Source organism: Polyodon spathula, chromosome 1, assembly GCF_017654505.1.
Source record: "Polyodon spathula isolate WHYD16114869_AA chromosome 1, ASM1765450v1, whole genome shotgun sequence".
Classification (NCBI taxonomy): Eukaryota; Metazoa; Chordata; class Actinopteri; order Acipenseriformes; family Polyodontidae; genus Polyodon; species Polyodon spathula.
Window position 1 is genome coordinate 57,469,594 of NC_054534.1, and position 20,850 is coordinate 57,490,443.

The following is a 20,850-nucleotide window of genomic DNA, read 5'->3' on the forward strand; positions in this document are numbered from 1 at the left end:
TTTAAAGTCGGCTTGTAAATTCTCCCCTCACTGGTACTCCTGTTGCACCCCTTTTTCTACCCAGCCTTGAACCCTACACAGAAACCAAGACATCTGTCAAAAATAATAATTAAAAAAGGATTATCTGCATGACTCACTAAGCCTTACGTGGTAAAATTGTTTTAACATGGGATCTATACTGACATCCACACGCCAGACAGATTTTGTAAAACTGCTTTAATCTGACCCTGGGTTTCTGAATATATATATATATATATATATATCTATATATATATATATATATATATATATATAAGTATATCATTTTATCCAGCTGAGAGCAAAGCCTCTACATTTTTTTTTGTTGTAATGCTGCTAATTCTGTACTTGCACATTATACCAACAGTAAGTTTCAAAAGTAAACGCATTCCACACATAAACTTTTAGTGCCATCTTCTGTTCATCTTTGGAAGTGCACTACATGTTGTCCAAAGGGGCGGAAAATCAAGAAAATCAATAAGAAAAAAAATAACTTTACAAGAAAGCAGACAAAAACATATCGGTATCATTGAGAAAGTTACCTACATAGCTTTAAGTGCCGCTACAATGATGCCTGCACTTTTAACATTGGAAGCAAGAGCAGCTTCAAGTTGACTACTGTTTGCATTATTCTCTATGAGATATGTGTGTAATGTGTTTCATTTGCTTAAAGTTGACATAATGGGGTATATTTGCATGCTTTAAATAGTAGCATATCTCAGTTATATTCATGAATCTTCACTGTGTTTTTCTTAGGGGGTCAATAAATGAATCTCTCTTGGATGAAACATGGGTGGGGGTTCTAGACTGAACTGTTGTTAGATTTTTAAAATAGACCCAAATCTGTTGTTTGAGACTCAGAGATTTTTTCAGTCAGTAAGTTATAAGATGTTCCATGACTTAACAAAAAAAAAAAAAACATCAAAGGAAACAAAGTCAAGTAGACAAATGTTGCATCTACTATATATCATTCTAGTTGTTGAAATGATGAAAACATTCCCCATCTGCACGCAGCAGGAGAAAACTGCAACTTCTTCAAAGAAAACCTTCTGCACATATGCACAATCACATACTTTGAAACATGGGTCATATAAAGGCTTATCATGCTAAAATTGCACTGTAGATGTTCAGTGCAAAGCCATATTTTTTCCCATGCTCACACATACCATACGTTTCCAGGGCTTTACCACAGACTACTTTCCCCCCACCCTCTCAGTCACTAGATATCTCTGATCACTACTTTAGCTCCATCTCTCTGTTGCTCCCATCTCTTCCTGCTCCGCCAACCTCCTCTGTCACCTTCTGTCGAAACCTCTGTTTCCTCTACCCCTCTGTATTTTCCTCTGCTTCTCTCTCGCACCTCCCTTCTATTGACTCCTTCCCCCAGCTCTCTGTAGACTCTACTACCTCCACCCTCTTCTCCTCCCTCACCTCCTGCCTCGACTCCCTTTGCCCCCTTATCTCTCGACCCCGCCCCTGCCCGCACCAGCCTTGACCCTCCTCCGTGCTCAGCTTGGCTCGTACCAAAAACCAATCTCCCTGCTGCCTTGGATCTCTATTGCTTGCTCCTCTCTTCCTTCTCCTTTAAACTAACCTCTGCCAAACACTCCTACTTCCACCCCATCATTCAGTCTTCTACTAACAATCCCGTAAACTTTTCTCTGCCTTCTCCTCCGTCCTTAGCCCCCTCTTCCACCTTCCTCTATCTAAGCTGATGACTTTGCCTCCTTCTCCAAAATCACTGACATCCATAAACTCTTCAATACCTTGACTCCTTCCCTATCCACCCCCTGTCCTTTGCTCAATCCCTCCCCATCACCCTCCGCAACCCCTACTGATCTACCATCCTCCTCCTTCTCGCCCCTCTTGGAATCTGATCTTTGCTCCCTGCTACAAAGCCATAAACCCACCATGTGTGCTCTGGACCCCCTCCTCACTCACCTCTTCCAGGCTGCTGCCCCTGCTCTACTCCCTTTCATTTCCTCTCTTCTCAACACTAAACAGACCTGCATCACCCCCATCTTAAAAAAAACCCTATCTTGATCCCTCATCCATCCAAAAATACTGTCCTGTTTCCCTTCACCTTTTCCTCTCTAAAACCCTTGAGCGAGTGGTACATCTCCAGCGTTCTGCTTTCCTGTTAACACACTCTATGCTCGACCCCCTCCAATCTTCTCTCAGTCACCGACTCTCTACTCTCTGCCCGTGCCGCCTCCTTCTCCTCTGTTCTAATTCTCCTCGACCTCTCTATTGCCTTTGACACAGTCGACAACTCTGTTCTCCTGTCCTCCCTCGTTGACCTAGGACTCTCCAGCACTGTTCTGGCCTGGTTCTTCTCCTAACGCTCCGATCACATGTATGGGGTGCCCTGGCATGGCTCACCCTCTGCCTCTTTCTTTCTTTCGACAGGTGTCCCCCAAGGCTCAGTCCTGGGTCCCTCCTGTTTTCCCTCTACACCCGCTCCCTGGGTCCCCACATCTCCTCTCATGGCTTCTCGTATAATTTTTATGCTGATGATGCCCAGAATTTCCTCTCCTTTCCCTCCTCTGACTCCGACATTTCCTCCTGTATCTCTACCTGCCTTGCGGCCACCTCCTCCTGGATGCACTTGCATCATCTTAAACTCAACCTCTCTAAATCATATCTTTTCTTCCCCACCACTGATCTCTCTATCTCTACTCCTCTTGAATCCACCACACTCTCTCCCTGCTCATCCACCAAGAACCTTGGTGTCACCCTCGACCCCTTCCTCTCCTACTCTGAGCACATCTCTACTCTGGTGTGCTCCTGTTGCTCAGTCCTCAGCAACATACAGAGAATCTGCCCCTTCCTCACAGACTACTCCACTCAGCTCCTAGTTCAAGCCCTGGTACTGTCCCACCTTGATGACTGCAACTCCCTCCTGGCCTGCCTCCTTGCCTCTTCCATCCTTCCAATCCAGCTCATCCAAAGCTCTGCTGCCCACCTTCCTCGTTTCTCCCATTCTACACCTCAACTGGCTCCCTGTCGCTGCTCGAATCCAATTCAAAACTCTTGTACTCGCCTATTACTGTCTCGACCTTTCTGCTCCCTCCTATCTCCAGACTATTATTTCTCCCTACACTGCTCAGTCCCTGACAACCTTCCGGCACCATCTCAAGACACACCTGTTCAGACAACATCTGTAACCCCACAACTCTCAACTATACTGAACTATCTGGCACTCTATTGTACCATCATCAGCATCAGTACAAGCTGATACTACGAAACTGCTACATGCCTTTCCGTATTCTACCTCTGCTCTTAATTATAACTATTCACTGTATCTTGTACTTGATTCTACGCTTAGATGTCCATATTCACGTTTTTGGTAACTTTGAAATTGTTCCTATCCATTTATCGTACTTACTATATGCTCTTAATGGACTTCACTCGTATAAGCAAATCTTTTTACCGATATAAGTTAACTGCTCTTAGTCGAACTGGCTCTTCACTGTAATTATTTACTGTATTCTTTACATTACTCTTATTTGAATTTGATCTTATTTTCTACTGATTTTATTGTACTTTATAAGTGCTCCTGACTGTAATGTGATATTCTGTAGTGATATTTTACAATGTAATATTTTGTAAGGGGTGATACTTTGTATTGTGATATTTTGTAATAACTATAAATTGTCCTGGATATGGGCGTCTGCTAAGAAATAAAATAAATAAATAAATAAATAACAGTGAAAACTTCGTATTGCATAGTTGAGAAAACATGAATTTGATTTTACTTTATACAGTCAATATAGATTTATACATGCATTTAGATATTAAATTGATTACCTTCTGTTGCGTTTTCCTCTTGATCATGTGTTTTATTTATTTATTAAAAGAAAACATTGTGAAAACGTAGTTTCTGATAGAACTTCAATGAGCGTGTTAGGAGGAACTCTTTATGCTCAGCTGTGCGATCGTTGTCGGGCGCCTAACGCTGAACACTCAAGCCGCTCCATGTTTCTGTTAGGAATGGAAGTTATTGATGCGGTTTGGTTCGGTTTGTCTATTTTTTTTTTTCTTTCGTTTTGTATTCACGGTTTCACTGCAAAAGCCGATAGATTTAGTCAGTCTGTGATTTATAATTTATTTCAAGATCTTATTCGGTACGGGAAAACTAAGACCAGTTTACAGCGACCAGCATTTCTGCATGCTTTTGATATTCCAAAAAGGTACAACTTTATCACTTCAGAGTAAAGTTTTGTGGTTTTTTTAAACAAACGTGTAACCGATTTAATAAAAAATAAATGTGCAATCTTTATTATGAAAGCTTAGGACTGACAGGCGCTTAAAAAAACAAGATGGCGGCCTGCCAAACAAGATGCTAATTCTGGTGCGTTAAAAAAAGCCTTTTTAAAAGGTTTAAAAACATTTTTTGGAGTGTTTTCATGTTGGATATGTTTACGTTAAATGAAAACTGTTTTCAAAAGCCAGTTCATTGTTTATTTTATTAAAATCTAAAATTACGATTGACTTCCCAACGACGGAAGCAGTGACGTGAAGTGTATTTAGCGTTATGCCAGAACTTGCAATTGTGTGCAATATCATAAACCTCACCCCTCCAATCTAGTTCAGAAAACAAGTGATTATACAGTATTTATTCGTGTGTATTAAAATGTGTAGGGTTTTTTTTTTTTTTTACTTGTTATGGACTTTAGTTCACCCAAGTTATTGAGTCAGAATCTGATCATAACTGGTAGCATACAATAATGTGTGTATGTAAAACGTACATTTTTAATGTTCATATTGATGATGCATGATAGTTTCGTTTTTTTTTTTGTTTTTTTGACTGACATTATAGTAACAGCAGGGGGGGTTGTCACATTTCTTGTAATCGCCCGATGAACATTATGTTTAAATTCTGTCATGAGTTATTCACATTCTTCCCACATTGTAGCAAACAAGTTAAAGACTACGTAGCTTTAAGTACCCTTTTAAGTAATTTGCATTCATTATGAGTGCTTCCTGTTGTAATTATAATATTTATAACTCCATAATAAGTGACAGCATAAAGTCATATAATTAAATGAATGTTGTCTGCTGTTGGAGGTATTGCAGCAGAGGGTCACTTGTGCTATTAAAAAAAAAAAAAAAAAAAAACACTTGCAATAAAGCCACTCAGAAAAAAAAAAATACAACTTCACAAAAAGATAAGGAGACATGTAAAAACAATGTAATCCCAGAGACATGTCAGACAGTTTGACTTTATTGTATTTTGTCTTTACAGATGGTTCACCCACTTTTACATAGTTTCCATAGTTTGGAATGGTCTGTTAATGGCTTTCCTTCTTCAAGCAGTGCTGCTGGGTCAGCATTTTCCAGAATGGTTAACTATCCTTATCAGAACATTCAATGGACGTTACATACAGCTGAGGAATGGCAAGTTTCTTTGGCCGTTACACCTTTTCTTTACTTGGCCTAGCTTAGTGAAATTAATTTGGTGCTCTTAGCTTAGCCCACCTTTTGCAAGTAGTTTGAAGGGGAGGAGAAAATGGGCTGAACAGTGCACACACCCTAAAAAGTTGATGCCTGCAGGGTAGGCTTGAAACATACTCGCAGGGCAATGCTGCCCCTTGAAAATAATTTAGTATCTATTATTTTCACTCTCCATAGACAGAATATCCTTTGCCTACGAGAACAGGACATAAGCTCAATTCATAGGTCTTTCAAATACAAAAAAATAAAATAAAAAAAATGATTTAATCAAACTGAAAGTATGGATCTTTTAACTAAAACCTACCTACAAAGTCAATCTGGTGTTGGATCGGTATGTTTCATATAATACGGTATAGCCTTGTAACCCTAGCTGATATTCACAAAACATTCTATATCCTGTTTCAATGATTGTTTCACTTAAAACCTAGCAGTTGAAACAAGAATATAAAAAAAAAAAAAAAAAAAAACGTAAATGATGATAATTATGTTTTGCAAGCCTGTTGGGTTTCCTGAAAATGTTTTCTGACCCTTGTGAAGAAGACATGCAGTACTCTACATTTAAATGGTTCACACTGTATATGTTCTGTTCCTTTTTTAGGTGACCAGTTATCAGTATTACTGGTCCAGATGCTGCTGTGGCTGCATTCCCTCAGACGTCTCGTAGAATGCGTGTTCATCAGTGTGTTTTCTGGTGGAGTCATACACGTAGTGCAATACCTTTTTGGTCTTAGTTATTATATCATTCTTGGTTTAACAGTACTCTGCACGTCATTCCCTAGTGAATATAAAGGTTTGTTCATTTCAGTTTTACAAATGCTGAAAGAAATGTAATCAATGCCATGTCAAACGTTGATTAGAAGTATTTTTCACTATCTTTGTATATTATATCCATGTTGTTGAGAAATGGCCCTGAATGTTGTATTTAATATGTACAAGTTTTGACAGTGATGCTGAAATACATCTTTGCATCTTTAACATAAATTAAGGTTGTCAAAGGCATGAATAGCTGTGCATTTATTTTGTTACTGCTGCCTTTTTGGGGTGATCCCAAGCTTGTTGGACTATCCCATCTTGCTGAGGAGGTCTGGAAAACAGTCTTGCCAAATGGGAGTGACAGATTGATTGTATAAGTTTGTATATTATTTTTGAACTGTTGTTATTTTTAACAGGATTTTCTATAGAAGAATTATTTGCACAAATACAGTGGAACCACCTTGTTGGAATTGTGATGTTTATATGGGCCTCCATTCATCAACACACGTGTTGTGTTATTCTTGCCAATCTTAGAAAAGGAGATTCAGGTGAGTCCAATTATTTGTTCTTAAAAAGAGATACTCAAACACTTAGCATTTATTACAGGGAAAACTTAAATCTGCAGCGTCCCACGAGCATGTTCATTTGTACGTTTAATGTAATTCCTATGTGTCTCATTCATACAGTCTTGTAGTTTGTCATTGTGCATCATAAATAATATCCTATAATTTTGTTTTTTATTCTCCAGATGTAGTTTTAGCTAAAAAAAAACTTCTTCCCTTTTTGCTACTATGTCATTATGAAACGCAGAGAGATAATTGCAGCAAATCAGGGATTAATGGGGTCACCTTGCATGTAAGACTTCAGTTGTAACATGAAAGAACAGTGCCAACATTTCCTTTTCCTGTTGTTTGCAGGCAAAGTGGTAAACCTGGGCCACAGTATTCCTCGTGGGGACTGGTTCGAGTTGGTTTCATGCCCACACTATTTTGCAGAGCTCCTAATTTACATTTCACTCAGTGTTATATTCAGTGGCTCTAAACTGACCTGGTGGCTGGTGGTGCTATATGTGCTTTTCAGCCAGGCATTGGCTGCCTTTCTGTGCCATGAGTTTTACTTTAAAAAGTTTAAATCGTATCCAAAGAAACGTAAGGCTTTCATACCATTTGTATTCTAGTTTTTTTTCCTCAATCAGAATTTAAAGATGTATTACTTTCGTATGCTGTTTGTTAATTTGCTTTAAATAAATGAACATGTGGAGACCTCTTTTTAAAATTCTACTTTGTCAAGCTTGCTGCTAAAGTATGAGCGAACTGTCAACCTCACAGTCCCAAAGCTTAACCATTGTAGAAAAGGATCAGATCCAGCCTGTATAATAGGGAAACAAAACCCCCCCCCCCCCAAAAAAAAAAAAAAACATATTCCTAATCTGACAAAGCTTTAGAATGTCAACTTTCTATAAATAAAAAAGACGACTCCAAATGTTCAAGTTGTTTGAATAGTTATTGAGGAAACTTAAACAACCCGCCAATAGATCCTACTATCAGACGTTTCTGTTGTGTCGAATATGCCATGTTGCCCATTGTAAATAAAACCGTCTTACAAAAAGATTATGTTGGGGAAAGTCTATTTAGACAGATGGGAGGTGTTTATTTCTTTTTTTTATCAACCAGTTATACATACTATTACAATGAAGACAATGTCCATTTCCCCCGTTAAATAGAGATGCAGTAGTCGCATATTGACTTTTTTTAAAAATCCATCTGTACCTAGCTGCTACATAAATGTCAACAAAGCTTTAACTGATGACTCCTTAAGTGTGGTGTTCTGAACCTGGAAACGCTGCGGTTCACAGCTCTTTGATAAGAGTTGTGGTTTCAATGGCTTCTCGTTTACTTCCTTTTAAGTATCGACCTAACTTTAAAAAAGGAATATGTGACGCAATGTGATTGACAACACTCTTAACTAATCGCAGTACAGTGCTGTGTGCTGTCATGCTTTTGTCTGCAAGTGTATGGCTGAAAAAACTAAAAGGGGGTGGCAACATATTGCTGATCGCCGTTTGGCGTGAGCAGCATTTTCTCAAGCACAGCCGGTCCGGTTAGTTTTCAGCAGACAACTGAGACGGCCTTAAACAATAATGTGTATATAGAGTAAAAGATCGTTTTTCATTCTTTCTTTACTGTAGCACTATTTTCTGATTTTAGGACGTTATTTTAATTGTAAAGATGTTATATAAAACTGGTAGGTATGGAGGTAATGTCGCCTTAGCCCTGCTGGTTATCTTTGTGTCGTCGGCCGGAGTCCGCGGTATTCAGGAAGAGCATATACCAGAGCAGTCTCATCCACAGCAAGAGGTAAGAGCAGCCGACAGCAGACCGACCACTAATAAAACATGCAAACCGCATATTTAATTGCAGCGCATCGTTATTGCAGTGCATAAAGTGCTTCATAAGCGGAAGATTGCTTCCTACTTCCAACACAGTAAGCGGTGTTACAACTTTCCTCACGACAAAGACTCGTGTAGTTCTTTATTATTAAGCCCCTTATGAATATTAACGTAGCGTCCCAAAGGTGGATTTTGTCAGAAAAAGATCGAAGCTAAACAGAACGGTTTATAACGTGTGTCGACTTTTGTTTATTACAGGCATCCTCTCAAGTTGTATATACAGGAAAATAGCCGTAGAACTAGAAGAGTGTTTGAATGTAATTTTACTGTGCCATGATGAAACGTGATTCTGGACTTGACTATAAGTGCTACACCACGTCATGTGTCCAAGCACTTAACTGATTATTCTAAGCCTTTATCTACTGTCTAATTGAACGCGTATTGTGGCTGTATGCCCCTACTATCAGTGAAAACTAAACTGAATCCAAGAACGATCAGTGGAGTGATACGTTCCAGTAATCAGGGGTGATTTGCTAACTTTTACTGCTCATGTTAACGCAGTGTATATGTTCGGTGTTTATGCACAACCACTGGTTGTGTGCTTGCACTTTCCAATTATTTTCGCGCAGTTCATCGTCTGTGTTTCCTGGACCTTTGCTTTGTATCAGGTACCAGTAGTAAATAAGAAACTGGCTGGTATACATACAGTATAGTGTAACCATACAAGCTTTTACATTTTTAACTGCATTTGTAACACAAATCTACGCAATGATCTAGGAAATAAATTCTTGAACACTGGTGCTTGTGTTTTCTGCTAGGCTGTATCTGAAACAAGCATGTCTGATTTACCTTTGAACACAGTCATACAATATTTCAAAATAAAACCACTTTTCAAGGTTAGATTATTTTAATTTGTATTTCATGTGTGCAGTGTTAAATGATGCACTATGAATACAAATTCTAAAACACAGATTTTTAAGTTTAGCGCAGGTTTAAATGTATGCGTTTATATTAAATGCAGGCTTTAGTTTAGCTTTAACTCTGAATACCACTAATTTAGTAAGTCACCCCATCAATGCATGTATAAATATTAACTTACTAAATTCACTTTTGGCAGTTGACCTGTCAAAATACAAACAGCAAATAAAATGTTTGTGGCTTGTATTTTGTTAAAGCTCAAGTACATTTTCAAGTGCACAGAAATCCTGGTGTGCATTTGTATTATTAATGATGAAGAAAAATGGTATTAATCAGAGTCAGTATCTGTCAATTATTTTTATCACAAAAAAATCCTAATCGGTGCAACAATGATAATAAGACAATACTTACAACGGATTCAGATTCACCTGTTCTGGATTTCAATCAATGAACTTTCCTGTTTTTTTTTTTTTTTTTTTTTTGCTAAAATTGTACAAAACTTTTGTTATTATTCTATTTACTATATTGTATATTTTATCCAGAAAATATTAATAATAGTGCTTATGACATGTTAACAATTCATTAAACAAAAGCAGGTGTTGGATGAAATAAAAGCAACATCACTGGTTGGCTTGTTAACATCTTGTATAATGGTGACAATTTCATACACGTTGGAAATATTTTTTATTGCTGACTGTTGAATGGTACTGTTCAACCAAGTTTCCATTTATAATAAGCTAAAAGAAAAGTCTTTACATTTGGCTTGGTTCGAGTTGTGTTTTGCACTGGACTGTTATATATGTCTGCGTTTTGTTTCTTTGCAGAAGTTGCCTACCCAGCTTCTTATAGGTCCAGCAGTGGGTGAGGATGCTGCCACCAAAGGGAACCTGGGGTTTATTCATGCCTTTGTGGCTGCAATATCTGTTATCATTGTCTCTGAGCTGGGTGATAAGACCTTCTTTATTGCAGCTATCATGGCCATGCGCTACAATCGCTTGACCGTGCTGGCTGGAGCAATGCTTGCACTAGGGGTGATGACCTGTTTATCAGGTTAGTAAAGTTTTAAGGGGGAATGGTGTTCTAGTTAAGTCAGTTTTACCAGTGTGCAGCTTAACGATATAAAAGTTTTACCACAAGTCAGACTGGAAATGGTTTTAATTGTACACCTAATAGCGCAATTATATAGCCCAGTCGTGATTATCACATGAAAATATAGCGCAGAGCTGAGATTTGCTGTTTAACAAGCCAAACCTCTGCAGGCTCTACTGAAAGTAATGTGGTCTGTGATGAAGTTACCGCTTCATTATCACCACTGTTATTTCTGGTTGTACAACCTCTTCTGTAATGTGACCTTGTTACCATGCATTTTGGGTGCGCCTATTTATTTTGTTCGAAAGTATTTGTATGGTAGTCCAGATTCCGTTATCATATGAAGGGTGCTTTTTTAGAAAGTTTAAAAATTAAGCTGATACAGTACTGTGGCTTTATTATGAAAGTGTAATGTGTTAAATGCATTGATATAATATTGAGGACAGCTTTCATTTGATGTAGAAAACTTTTCCAAAATCAAGAAAACAATGAAATGTAAACATTTTTGATCAAAGCATAAGGAGAGAAATATGCCAGCATCTGTGAATGACATATGGATTAATGTTTTTAAAATAATATCTTTTACAGTTCTGTTTGGGTATGCCACGACTATCATCCCCAGAATATATACCTACTATGTGTCGACAGCATTGTTTGCTATATTTGGCATCCGAATGCTTCGAGAGGGGTTGAAAATGAGTGCTGACGAGGGACAGGAAGAGCTGGAGGAAGTGCAAGCAGAGATTAAGAAAAAAGATGAAGAAGTAAGTGCATCAAGTCTAGGGTTCTGATATCACTTTCATCTCGGGTTGCTTTGTTCCCAAATATACCAATGTGTACTTGCAGTTGTAAAAGTAGAATTAGCTTATTGAAGGGTAATTTGAGAATTCTGGCAAGTTACTAATGTGGTGTTTAAGGTTCTAATCGTGCCAGCCTGCTCTGATACATAATATATTGTGGGTAGACTGGAAAGCAGTTTTTCAGTTACCAGCAGGCTGGTAAGGAGGCAGGAATTTTGATAAACCACTGAATATCCTCCCAACAGTCAGGTTTACCTTACCAGGTAACCATTCTACTTGTCCAACACTAAAAAAAAAAAAAAAAAAAAAAAAAAAAAAAAATCACAACGTTTGGAACAACAGTATCAGATTAAACCCTTTTCGGTCCTGTGTTGGACCAGGTCCGACATTATAATTTTCCCTTTCCGGTTCATCAAAAAGACGTAAAGCGCAGGTCTTTAGTCATCTTTTCTCTGGACAAAGCTGAGAAAACCTTTCAATGGTCGAGTGAGACCGATAGTAGCCGAATGAAGTGTAGTAATAAAATAATGACTTGGATCGCATTAATGAGGAGTTTGGTGATAAAACGAGTGATCAGGAGAGGATTTATCTGTATGCACATCTATAAAGAGGTGTGTGAAAAATACAGCAAACAAAGGGTGGGGGTTGGCTGGAGATACAGTACTGAGTGTCCTTTTGCGATTCAATGCCTTTTTAAACCTGTTTTACGGTGAAAATTTTAGACCGCGCGTGTAAAATAAACAGCGTGTATGAAAATAAATTGGACCTGACGTGCCTGACAAGTGCTGAATAAATGGACTGCGAAGGGTTAATGAGTACACGTCAAAGCAAAAATAAAAATTAGAAAACGCATATGACTTTCAATTTATACAATGAAGAAATACCTGTGTAGTATTTTGTATGTCTTTTACGTAACCCGGTTTTTATTTTGAATTATATACATATGATATCAGGAACTTGCATTATACATACAGTATAGAGTAGATAAGATTAACTCCCAGATTACAAATGGAACATTACAAGGATTTAAATAGCATGATGTGGTGGTAATGTATTTGATATATTGCAGCTCCAGAGATCCAAGTTGGTGAACGGCAGCCCAGATGTTGAAGCTGGGGCAGGAAGCATGATGCCACAGAAGAGCTGGCACAATATCATTTCTCCAATCTTCGTTCAGGCATTTACACTCACGTTTCTTGCAGAATGGGGAGACCGGTCTCAGCTAACAACGATTGTCCTGGCAGCAAGGGAGGTATTTGGAGTCTTCTATTTGATTGCATGCTTGTAGTTAGCTAGCCAAGAACTATACAGGCTCCAGCTAGAGCCTGCTATGTACAAGCTAATTTGGTGATGATGCAGAAATAAGTAGTGTTCTAATAATAGTTTTTGTTTTGTCTGGAAAATAGTAAAATAAGTAGCTTCAAATTTTTGCTTTAATTTGTTGACTGTTCCCTTACCTTTTATAATGTTTGCAATCATTTTAAGTTCTTATTGCAATTACTTAGGTACTTTTATTATTATTATTAATAAAAACATAGTTACAAAACAACAATGGATAATTAGGAAATATGCATATTTCAGAATTACATTATTATTATTATTCTGAGCTGCTTTTCAGTTTTATTTGCCTGTCATAGATACATGTAACACGGGTCAGTCAAAGTGTCTTTATTGAAGTAACTGTGAGCACCATCTATGAGCACCATCTATGGCTCTGCCTCTCTGGGTCAAGCTTCCCTTTGTTTTGCTGGCAGTCTGCTGTGCACTAGAGGGTGAGGGTGCTTTGGCTGATCTAGCTTACATTAGTTCTAGCTGCCTGACATAGACATCTGTTAAGAGACACCTAGGCATTGTACTTTTAAATCTATTTTAGTAATTACAATAAGAACCACTCTGAAAAATTGCAAACATTTATGTTGCTTGATTCCTTGAAGAAAGCAGTCCACTATGCAGTTTTCCACAGTCCATGCTCAAAAGCAGAGTTGATAGGTTAGCTTAACTACTGGATAAAGCTGGAGTTTGTTACCTCTACTGTTGGCTTTGCCATAGCCTAATAGTCCACAGTTTATTATATCATTAGTTATTATAAAGCTAAAACAAATTTAATATTATAAATAAAATGTTTTGTTAAAACCTTTACATTGCATTTGTTCTAGGATCCCTTTGGAGTAGCAGTTGGTGGAACACTTGGGCATTGCTTATGTACAGGACTTGCAGTGATTGGAGGAAGAATGATAGCACAGAAAATATCTGTCAGAACCGGTAGGCTATTATTATTTTAATGGGAATACATGAAGCTGTAGTTGAGCAGAAGTAAAGCATTACAGTAACTTGATAAAGCCTTGGTATTATGGAAAAGGGAAACCATTTTCTGTGATATTTACAGTTCCCTATTAATGGACAGATTCACACTTTGGAAACCAGCCAACAGCAAAATAAAATAAAAAAAAACACACCGGTTCAGCCTTAACTAATTTATTACCACACACCAGAGAAACTATGTACAAATGGGAAAGATCATAACTGCAGGGTGGCTGGTCTGCGCCTTTTGAAATATTTGACGCATAAACTGTAGTTTTGCACTTATATTCACACAGATCACAATCAAAACAAAAGCCTAACTCCAAGTGGGAGCACAAACTAAACTTTTTCCTAGTCCTTAACTAGATGGCTTACATACAGTATACAAGTTGCACACAGTACACACTTTACAATACCTTTGTTACACAGTTTCACCCCCTTGGGTCTATTCACAAGCCTTAGCCTTCACACAGACAGCCCTCTCACATTTTTACCCGCTTTTATATACCTGCCTGCTTAACGGCAGGCAGGTGTGTCTCATTCTATTAGAGCCAGGTGTTTCCCATCCTGGCTCTAATTCCAACCCTGAGGGAATGTAGTCCTGTATCCACTTGGTCTACACCTGTTACGCACAACAAACACTCAAACAATAGGACTCGCATTGAGGTTTTGAATTTCCCTTCCTTGTTCCCTCTTTCTGCCTTAATAGCAAGGGATTGTGGGATTGCTGTCTCTTAGAGGTATAGCTCTAATTAAAAATTCATACAGCGCTGCCTTGTATGTTGCCTGGCCAAGCATGTAAAGTATCATGATTTGGCTATTGGTGTTTTTTTAAAAAAAAAAAAAAAAAAAAAAAGAGAGAATTAAAACACTTGGGTGGCTAGGGAAAGCACCAGTCCATTTCCATAGTACACCTTTCTTAAGGTTGTTCAAGGGAAGAGAAAGATCAGCAAAGCGTGGAATGCATTTCTAATATCAACATGACAGAATCAAAAACTGCTGGTCCTCCTTAAGGGAGAGACTTTGAAGAAGTGGCATTTGTCCAGATAAGAGTGAAGATGGTCGAAGACACGATGAAGGTCTTCATAATGTTGGGCTTCATTGGGAGAGTAGATAATGATATTGCTAATGTAGACAAGAAAGCACTGGCCCTTCAGGTCACCAAGCACTTGCTCCATCAGGCAATGGAAGGTCGCTGCAGAATTCTTTAGCCCAAAAGGCATCACTTTAAAGTGGTAAAGACCAGAGGGAGTAATGAAAGTGGTCTTCTGAATGCTGTATGGCTCCATAGCCACTTGTCAATATCCTGACCTAAAGTGAAGAGTGCTGAACACAGACGCACCCTGGAGGAACTCCCAAGATCTCATGGACCCAAGGCATTGGGTAGGCATCAGTGTTTCTTGTTATTGAGTCGTTGGTAATCAATATAATCATCCTTTCTTTTCCACCAAGACCACAGGAGATGACCAGGCTGAAGATGACTGCTCAGTCACTCCATCTTTAATTATCTGCTCTAGTTGATGTTGTATAATGGTGCGCTTCAAGGGGGCGACGCTGTAGCCCGACTCCTCTGGTACTTTGTCTTGTTACTCCTAGGCCTTGGTTAGACAGTGGACCACTGGTTCATTTTTTTCAACTCATCCGACTGATGGGATGAAGGTGAGGGCAGTGACTCAGGACGTCCTTTCTGTGACCTCTCAGGTTATACGCTGTTTTTTCCCCTTTTGGTGGTACAGTTTTCACACAGGGCTGGGGTTGCATTGCGAAATACACATTCAGACCATGACCTCCGGTATCTCCCACACACCATGATGACCCACTCAACTCTCTCTACAAAGGGATAAAAGTGATATTGATCTTGATGTTTCACTCCGTAACGTCTGTGCTTGAAATCTCGACTGGGTTCTCTCCAGAAAGTTTAGCCCGAAGACTACAGGAAATGCCAGATGATGGTCAGCCATGAGAAAGATGTTGAATGACCAGAACCACCCATGGAAATCAAGAGTGACATGTGCCTTACCGAGTGATTTCGTGTGACTAACCGTCAGTGACAGCGAAAGTTTGCTCATAACAGGTTGTTAGGTTCCCATTCAGTCCTAATCTTCCTCCATAGCTGGTCTTGCATCAATGAGAAGGTTCTGCCTCTGTCTAAGAGCTGGACTGTCCACCCTTTGGGCTGCAATCTTCACCACCAAGTGGGAAAGGTTAGAGTGGTGCGCATTGACAGATTTGGCTTTTTGGCATCACGTGAATGACACTGACCTCTGCAGTTTTCTTTGTGGTGTATTTGGTGTTCTTCTTCTCTGCTGGGTTCTGGACATTGACCTTGGCCCAGTATTGCTTCACACTTGACTGGTCCCACTCCACCAAGGTTCCAACTCGGTCACAATCTTCAGGTCCAGCAAAGGCTACTTGTAAGCTTGGGGTTGTCGTTGTTTAAAGTCCTCCTCTGAGGTTCTGGTTCCTTGATGTCAGGTCTCCAGCGCATACAGGTAGCTCTGTAGTCATAAGTTGTCTTAGAGTCAGTTAGGTCAGTTGACAAAAAAAGCTTTAAGAAAAGTTTAAAATGGGCCTGCTTGTGGCCGTTCCGCTATCTACCAGCTTTTAGCGGGTCCTTTTAAAACTAAAGACAAAGTAGACATTTTTTCCTGTTCTCCCATAGGTCTTAGTGCTGAAAATATTGCATAGATACACTGTACTCTGTACACTGCTGCATCAGAGTTAGTTTGACCCTCTCCAAATTCAGGGAAGTTAATTTTAGTTGGAAGTTTGCTGTCCTTTTTCTGTGTTACCATGGGGGCCAAAGACAGCCCCGCAAATGTGCTTTCGGGCCTTGAACTGTGTTTTAGTTATGCTAATTCTTTTAGTGTTTTTCCTGAGCTCAGTTTCCCACCAGCTATGCCGGTGCTTAAAACAGTCAACCACTGCTCTCTCATATTCTATTGCTGTTGAAGAAACTAAATTTTCCAACCTCCTCGAATCTCTGATCCATATCTCCCTAAGCCTTTTTCTCTATTTATACTGCTTTGTTGGGCAGTGCGAACTTCATCCTCTTAATCTGCCACGCGTTTATTTATAACCTCAATTACATTTTCAAATTCTAGCAAGCTCACATTCTCAGCCTCATCATCCCCACAATCCTCTTCAGCCCTAGACTCATTTGCATACAAACCACTCGACAACTGGGTTAATTCATACACAGACCCCGTGGTGGGTAACAAAGAGACCAGCAGTGAAGTTCTACTACAATCCTGGGGTCTGTGGTGCCAGCTTGCTTTGTAATGGGAATAAAAAGGGACGCAAGTGAAATACGGGTGTAGTGGTTATTGGAATTTAGAGTAATTTTTCATCGTGCGAGCCACCAATTCTGTAACGGATACTTGGGGAACCAGTTATTACAAAAATCCCAACCAAAAAGTCGTCTCCAGCAGTCGTAGTTCAGCTGGCCCGGGTTGATGCTGCAGGTGCAAGATAGTAATGTGGAGATGACGTGGTTGTGAATACATCCAGACTGGTAGCACAATGGCATTGCATCTTTCAGCAGTGGCAGCGAAGTAGCAGTTTGCAGTGCAAAAAGAATGCAGTTCTTGCTCCAATAGTAGGTAATTCCCCCTCAGTCATCCAAAAGCAAAGAAATACCCACAATCAACAGCTACCTGCACACCCGTACACACAACAAACACTCAAACAGTAGGACACGTAATGAGGTTTTGAATATGTGTATATATATGTGTGTGTGTGTGTGTATATATATATATATAATAAATTAAATACCTGGGTATAAATGTAATGTCTAAATTTAACTTGCTATGTTATCCTTTATTGGTATTTCCAAGAAATTCTGGATTTTTTTGTGTCATTTCTGCACATTCATAGCAAAAAATCCTGACACCATAAAAGTTAAACCTAGAAATTATTAATGTCTAATTATGATACAAATGTATCTCTCTTTGGCCTCTGAAACCTAACCATTAAGTACCATTTCAATTTTTTGCTGTATTTTTAACTGGCATCTACCTGTTATTTTAATTTTCTTTCTAACTATATTTTTGTGATACCTTACTCTAACTTTAACTGCAAAAGTTAAGTCTAAATGTAATGTATCAAATTACATAAATGCAGCTTGTGTTCTGCTTTTTCATAGAACAATGTATTTGGTACTTAATGGGTTAATGTGCTAACACTAACTTCATCTTTAGTGGGTATGCAACTCTTAATAAATGTGTTTTTCTTTTCTTTTTCAGTTACAATTGTAGGTGGCATTGTGTTCTTGGCATTTGCATTCTCTGCACTTTTCATCAAACCAGATGCTGGATTTTAACCTTAAAGTTTCATCCCCAAGGTCATGGGTGAAAACAGAAGATTATTTCTCCTGTATATATGTACAGTGGTTCTACTCTAGAAACGGCAGGCTAGATACCCTGTCAAAGGTCTGAATGAGTATAGCACGGTTACAGATCCCATGTGTTTTTTTGTGAGTTTGCAACCCATTCACTGAATCAGTGTGCTATTAGAGGATTTACTTTTTTATCCAATCACTGCAGCCATGTGAAAAAAAAGTAGCAAAATAAATTATTAGCCACCAACTCTTAAACCCTGAATTCAGTATAACTTCCAGATGTTTTTCATCAAGGTATTTTTGTTGGTTTAAAATATACAAACCAGTGTAGAGATTTTCTTTCTTTTTTTTTTTAAACTTGTGATTTTTTTTTTCTTTTAAGATGAAGTATTGCACATCAGGGAATTTTTACATTGCTGGGTTGAAAACTTACAAGATACTGTACTACATTGTCAATATTTGATAAACTGCAGCAAACTGAAAGGAAATAATTGACTTACTATAATCTTGCAGAAAACATCTGCTTGTACACCGATACATGTAAAAAAATGTTTAAAAGCCAACTGTGCCACAATAAAGGTGATGTGTTTGAATTTATGGTATTTACATATTTACATGTTTTAAATATGCAGTGTTTTTACTGTATTCCATCGAATTTAAGATGTTCTTCTCAAAAATAGCCTGCATTTTAAAATCGATTACAGTATAGTGATGCATGTATTAAACCACCAACAAAAGATGTGACTGCCAGAGTACACAAACAGCGACATGACTTACTGCCGAGAAAAGACAAACCAAAACGTTCCATCCTGGTCTCGAATCATTCATGACACACAAGCAACAATTTTCAATTGCCGTTAGCTTCCTAAGGAATTTGAAGAGAAGCTTTTACAATTTCAGCATTTCTAACAAACTGTACCAGCTTGGACAGATTGGAAATGCTGAGCAGACCCCCATAGTTTTCGACATGCCAAGCAAATACCACAGTTTACAAACTGGGAGAAAAACAAGTGTGACAACTGGAAATGAAAAGCCACACATAACTGTAATGCTTCGTGTGTTAGCAGACTGTTGCAAAGTGCCTCCATATGCGTATTTGAGGTTGTATATTTGCAAATGCATATTTATGTTTTCCTCAAATTGAGAGTAGGAAATTTGGGCTGCGTCTTAAATTCAAAGGAATACGGTACATATTCTACATCGGTACATGTCCAGTTACAACATGCAACACAGTGTCGTACAAGCCCTATAAATGGAACACTAGGAGACTTTTTTTTTTTTTCAAAAATGAAAACAAACTACATCACTGCTGTTTTTTTAGCTCAGAACATGCTACTAGTCTTGAATACATGCAAAGTTACTGTAATGAACCAACTTTGTGGTCTTAAAGTTGTACATTGTACAAACCATACATTCTCTGTGATCAGGGAGAGAATTGGTTTAATACATTCTTACCAGACAGGTCTATTTGTATGTTTTAAGTAGTGAAGTATCCTAAAAGTGCTGCTTTAAAATGTATAAACCTATTCATTTGCGTACCTCATTTCATAAGATTTCTTGTGGTTTTTGCAGTGCCAAATATGCTCAGCCCTTTCACAATTCTGAATCTATTTACATAGAAATACCGGACAGTCTTTCATCATGTGGCAAGTGAAAATCACCACAGCACAGCCGATGGAGTAATATAGCAGAAATGTCATAACCAGCACTAATATTTATCCTTAGAGACATGTTTTAAAAAAAAATACTTTATTATATATATTGTATTTTATTATGTGTTTATATACTGAAATGGAGGAAGGGGTGTATGTTAATGTGAGGATGGTGTACCTCATTAAATGTTTTTTTTATTTTATGTTTTTTTTTTGCATTGCACATATTTAAAGCACCATAAACATTTGCTATGTACTGACTGAGTGAAGTTAGACTTCTAAAATCAAATAGCTCATTTATACATGAATCTTGACCCAGAGTTTACCATTTAAATGTAATGAGAATAAATTAAATTGTTAATGCATGCAAAACCCTGTTATTTCATAAGCTCAGCACAAAGAAAATGCTGTGCAATAAATAGTATGCATACAATACGACACAGAAAGAACACCAATAAAGATTCAGAGCTTTAACATTAAAAACGACAGAACATATAATATGATCTAACATGATTTCATTTTCTCTTGTCTCCAATAAACACTTTCAAAGAACAATATATTTTTATTGTAATTACACCTGGGTTTATTATTTTTATTGCACATTAGAACATTTTAACTTACTGTAATATCAGCAACAATTTAAAACAGCCAAAGAAACACCAATTTACATGATTTATTTTATTTATTTTTTTTTTTATTAAACTCAAACTTGCATTTTGGGAGTAGGTGGAATACATATAGTTTGAAAATTGGCTTTTTATTTCCTGGCATCTCATTGGCTAGTACCCTTGGCAGGGAGGGGGGACATTAACTTTCAATAGAAAAAGTAAGCATATCCTTGAGCCATCTACTCATCAGTATTAAAAATAAATAAAACTTATCTGTTTAAACTTGCTTTTGTCTTTTTTTTGTAACAGTTACCCAATTTGTAAGTGCAATAAGACCCTCCAGGGTGGACAGTGTTGGGAAATACCGGACCTTCCAGGTGCTACTTTGAATATTTTTTTTGTTAACTACACGACTATCAGGTATTTCTGTTTGTCCTTGATCACTACCTGGAAGGTATAAAGTATTCTGTAATACCTAGCATTTACTCTGTAGTTACCCTCATAGCATTTTAGAGATGCTTCCAGA

At 38.1% G+C, this 20,850-nt stretch overlaps 2 protein-coding genes across 2 annotated transcripts; both read left to right on the forward strand.

Annotated features, from left to right (window-relative positions):
- Nucleotides 1-3,900: 3,900 nt before the first annotated feature.
- Nucleotides 3,901-7,629, forward strand: srd5a3 (steroid 5 alpha-reductase 3). The gene is made up of 5 exons (XM_041258237.1): nucleotides 3,901-4,211; nucleotides 5,267-5,418; nucleotides 6,074-6,265; nucleotides 6,645-6,776; nucleotides 7,146-7,629. The coding sequence occupies exons 1-5, from the start codon at nucleotides 3,916-3,918 to the stop codon at nucleotides 7,403-7,405; spliced, it is 1,032 nt and encodes a 343-aa protein (XP_041114171.1). The 5' UTR covers nucleotides 3,901-3,915; the 3' UTR covers nucleotides 7,406-7,629.
- Nucleotides 7,630-7,716: 87 nt separating this feature from the next.
- LOC121320074 (transmembrane protein 165-like) lies at nucleotides 7,717-20,606 on the forward strand. Its single transcript, XM_041258252.1, has 6 exons — nucleotides 7,717-8,585; nucleotides 10,360-10,585; nucleotides 11,213-11,388; nucleotides 12,494-12,676; nucleotides 13,581-13,686; nucleotides 17,970-20,606. The coding sequence occupies exons 1-6, from the start codon at nucleotides 8,457-8,459 to the stop codon at nucleotides 18,044-18,046; spliced, it is 897 nt and encodes a 298-aa protein (XP_041114186.1). The 5' UTR covers nucleotides 7,717-8,456; the 3' UTR covers nucleotides 18,047-20,606.
- Nucleotides 20,607-20,850: the final 244 nt, after the last annotated feature.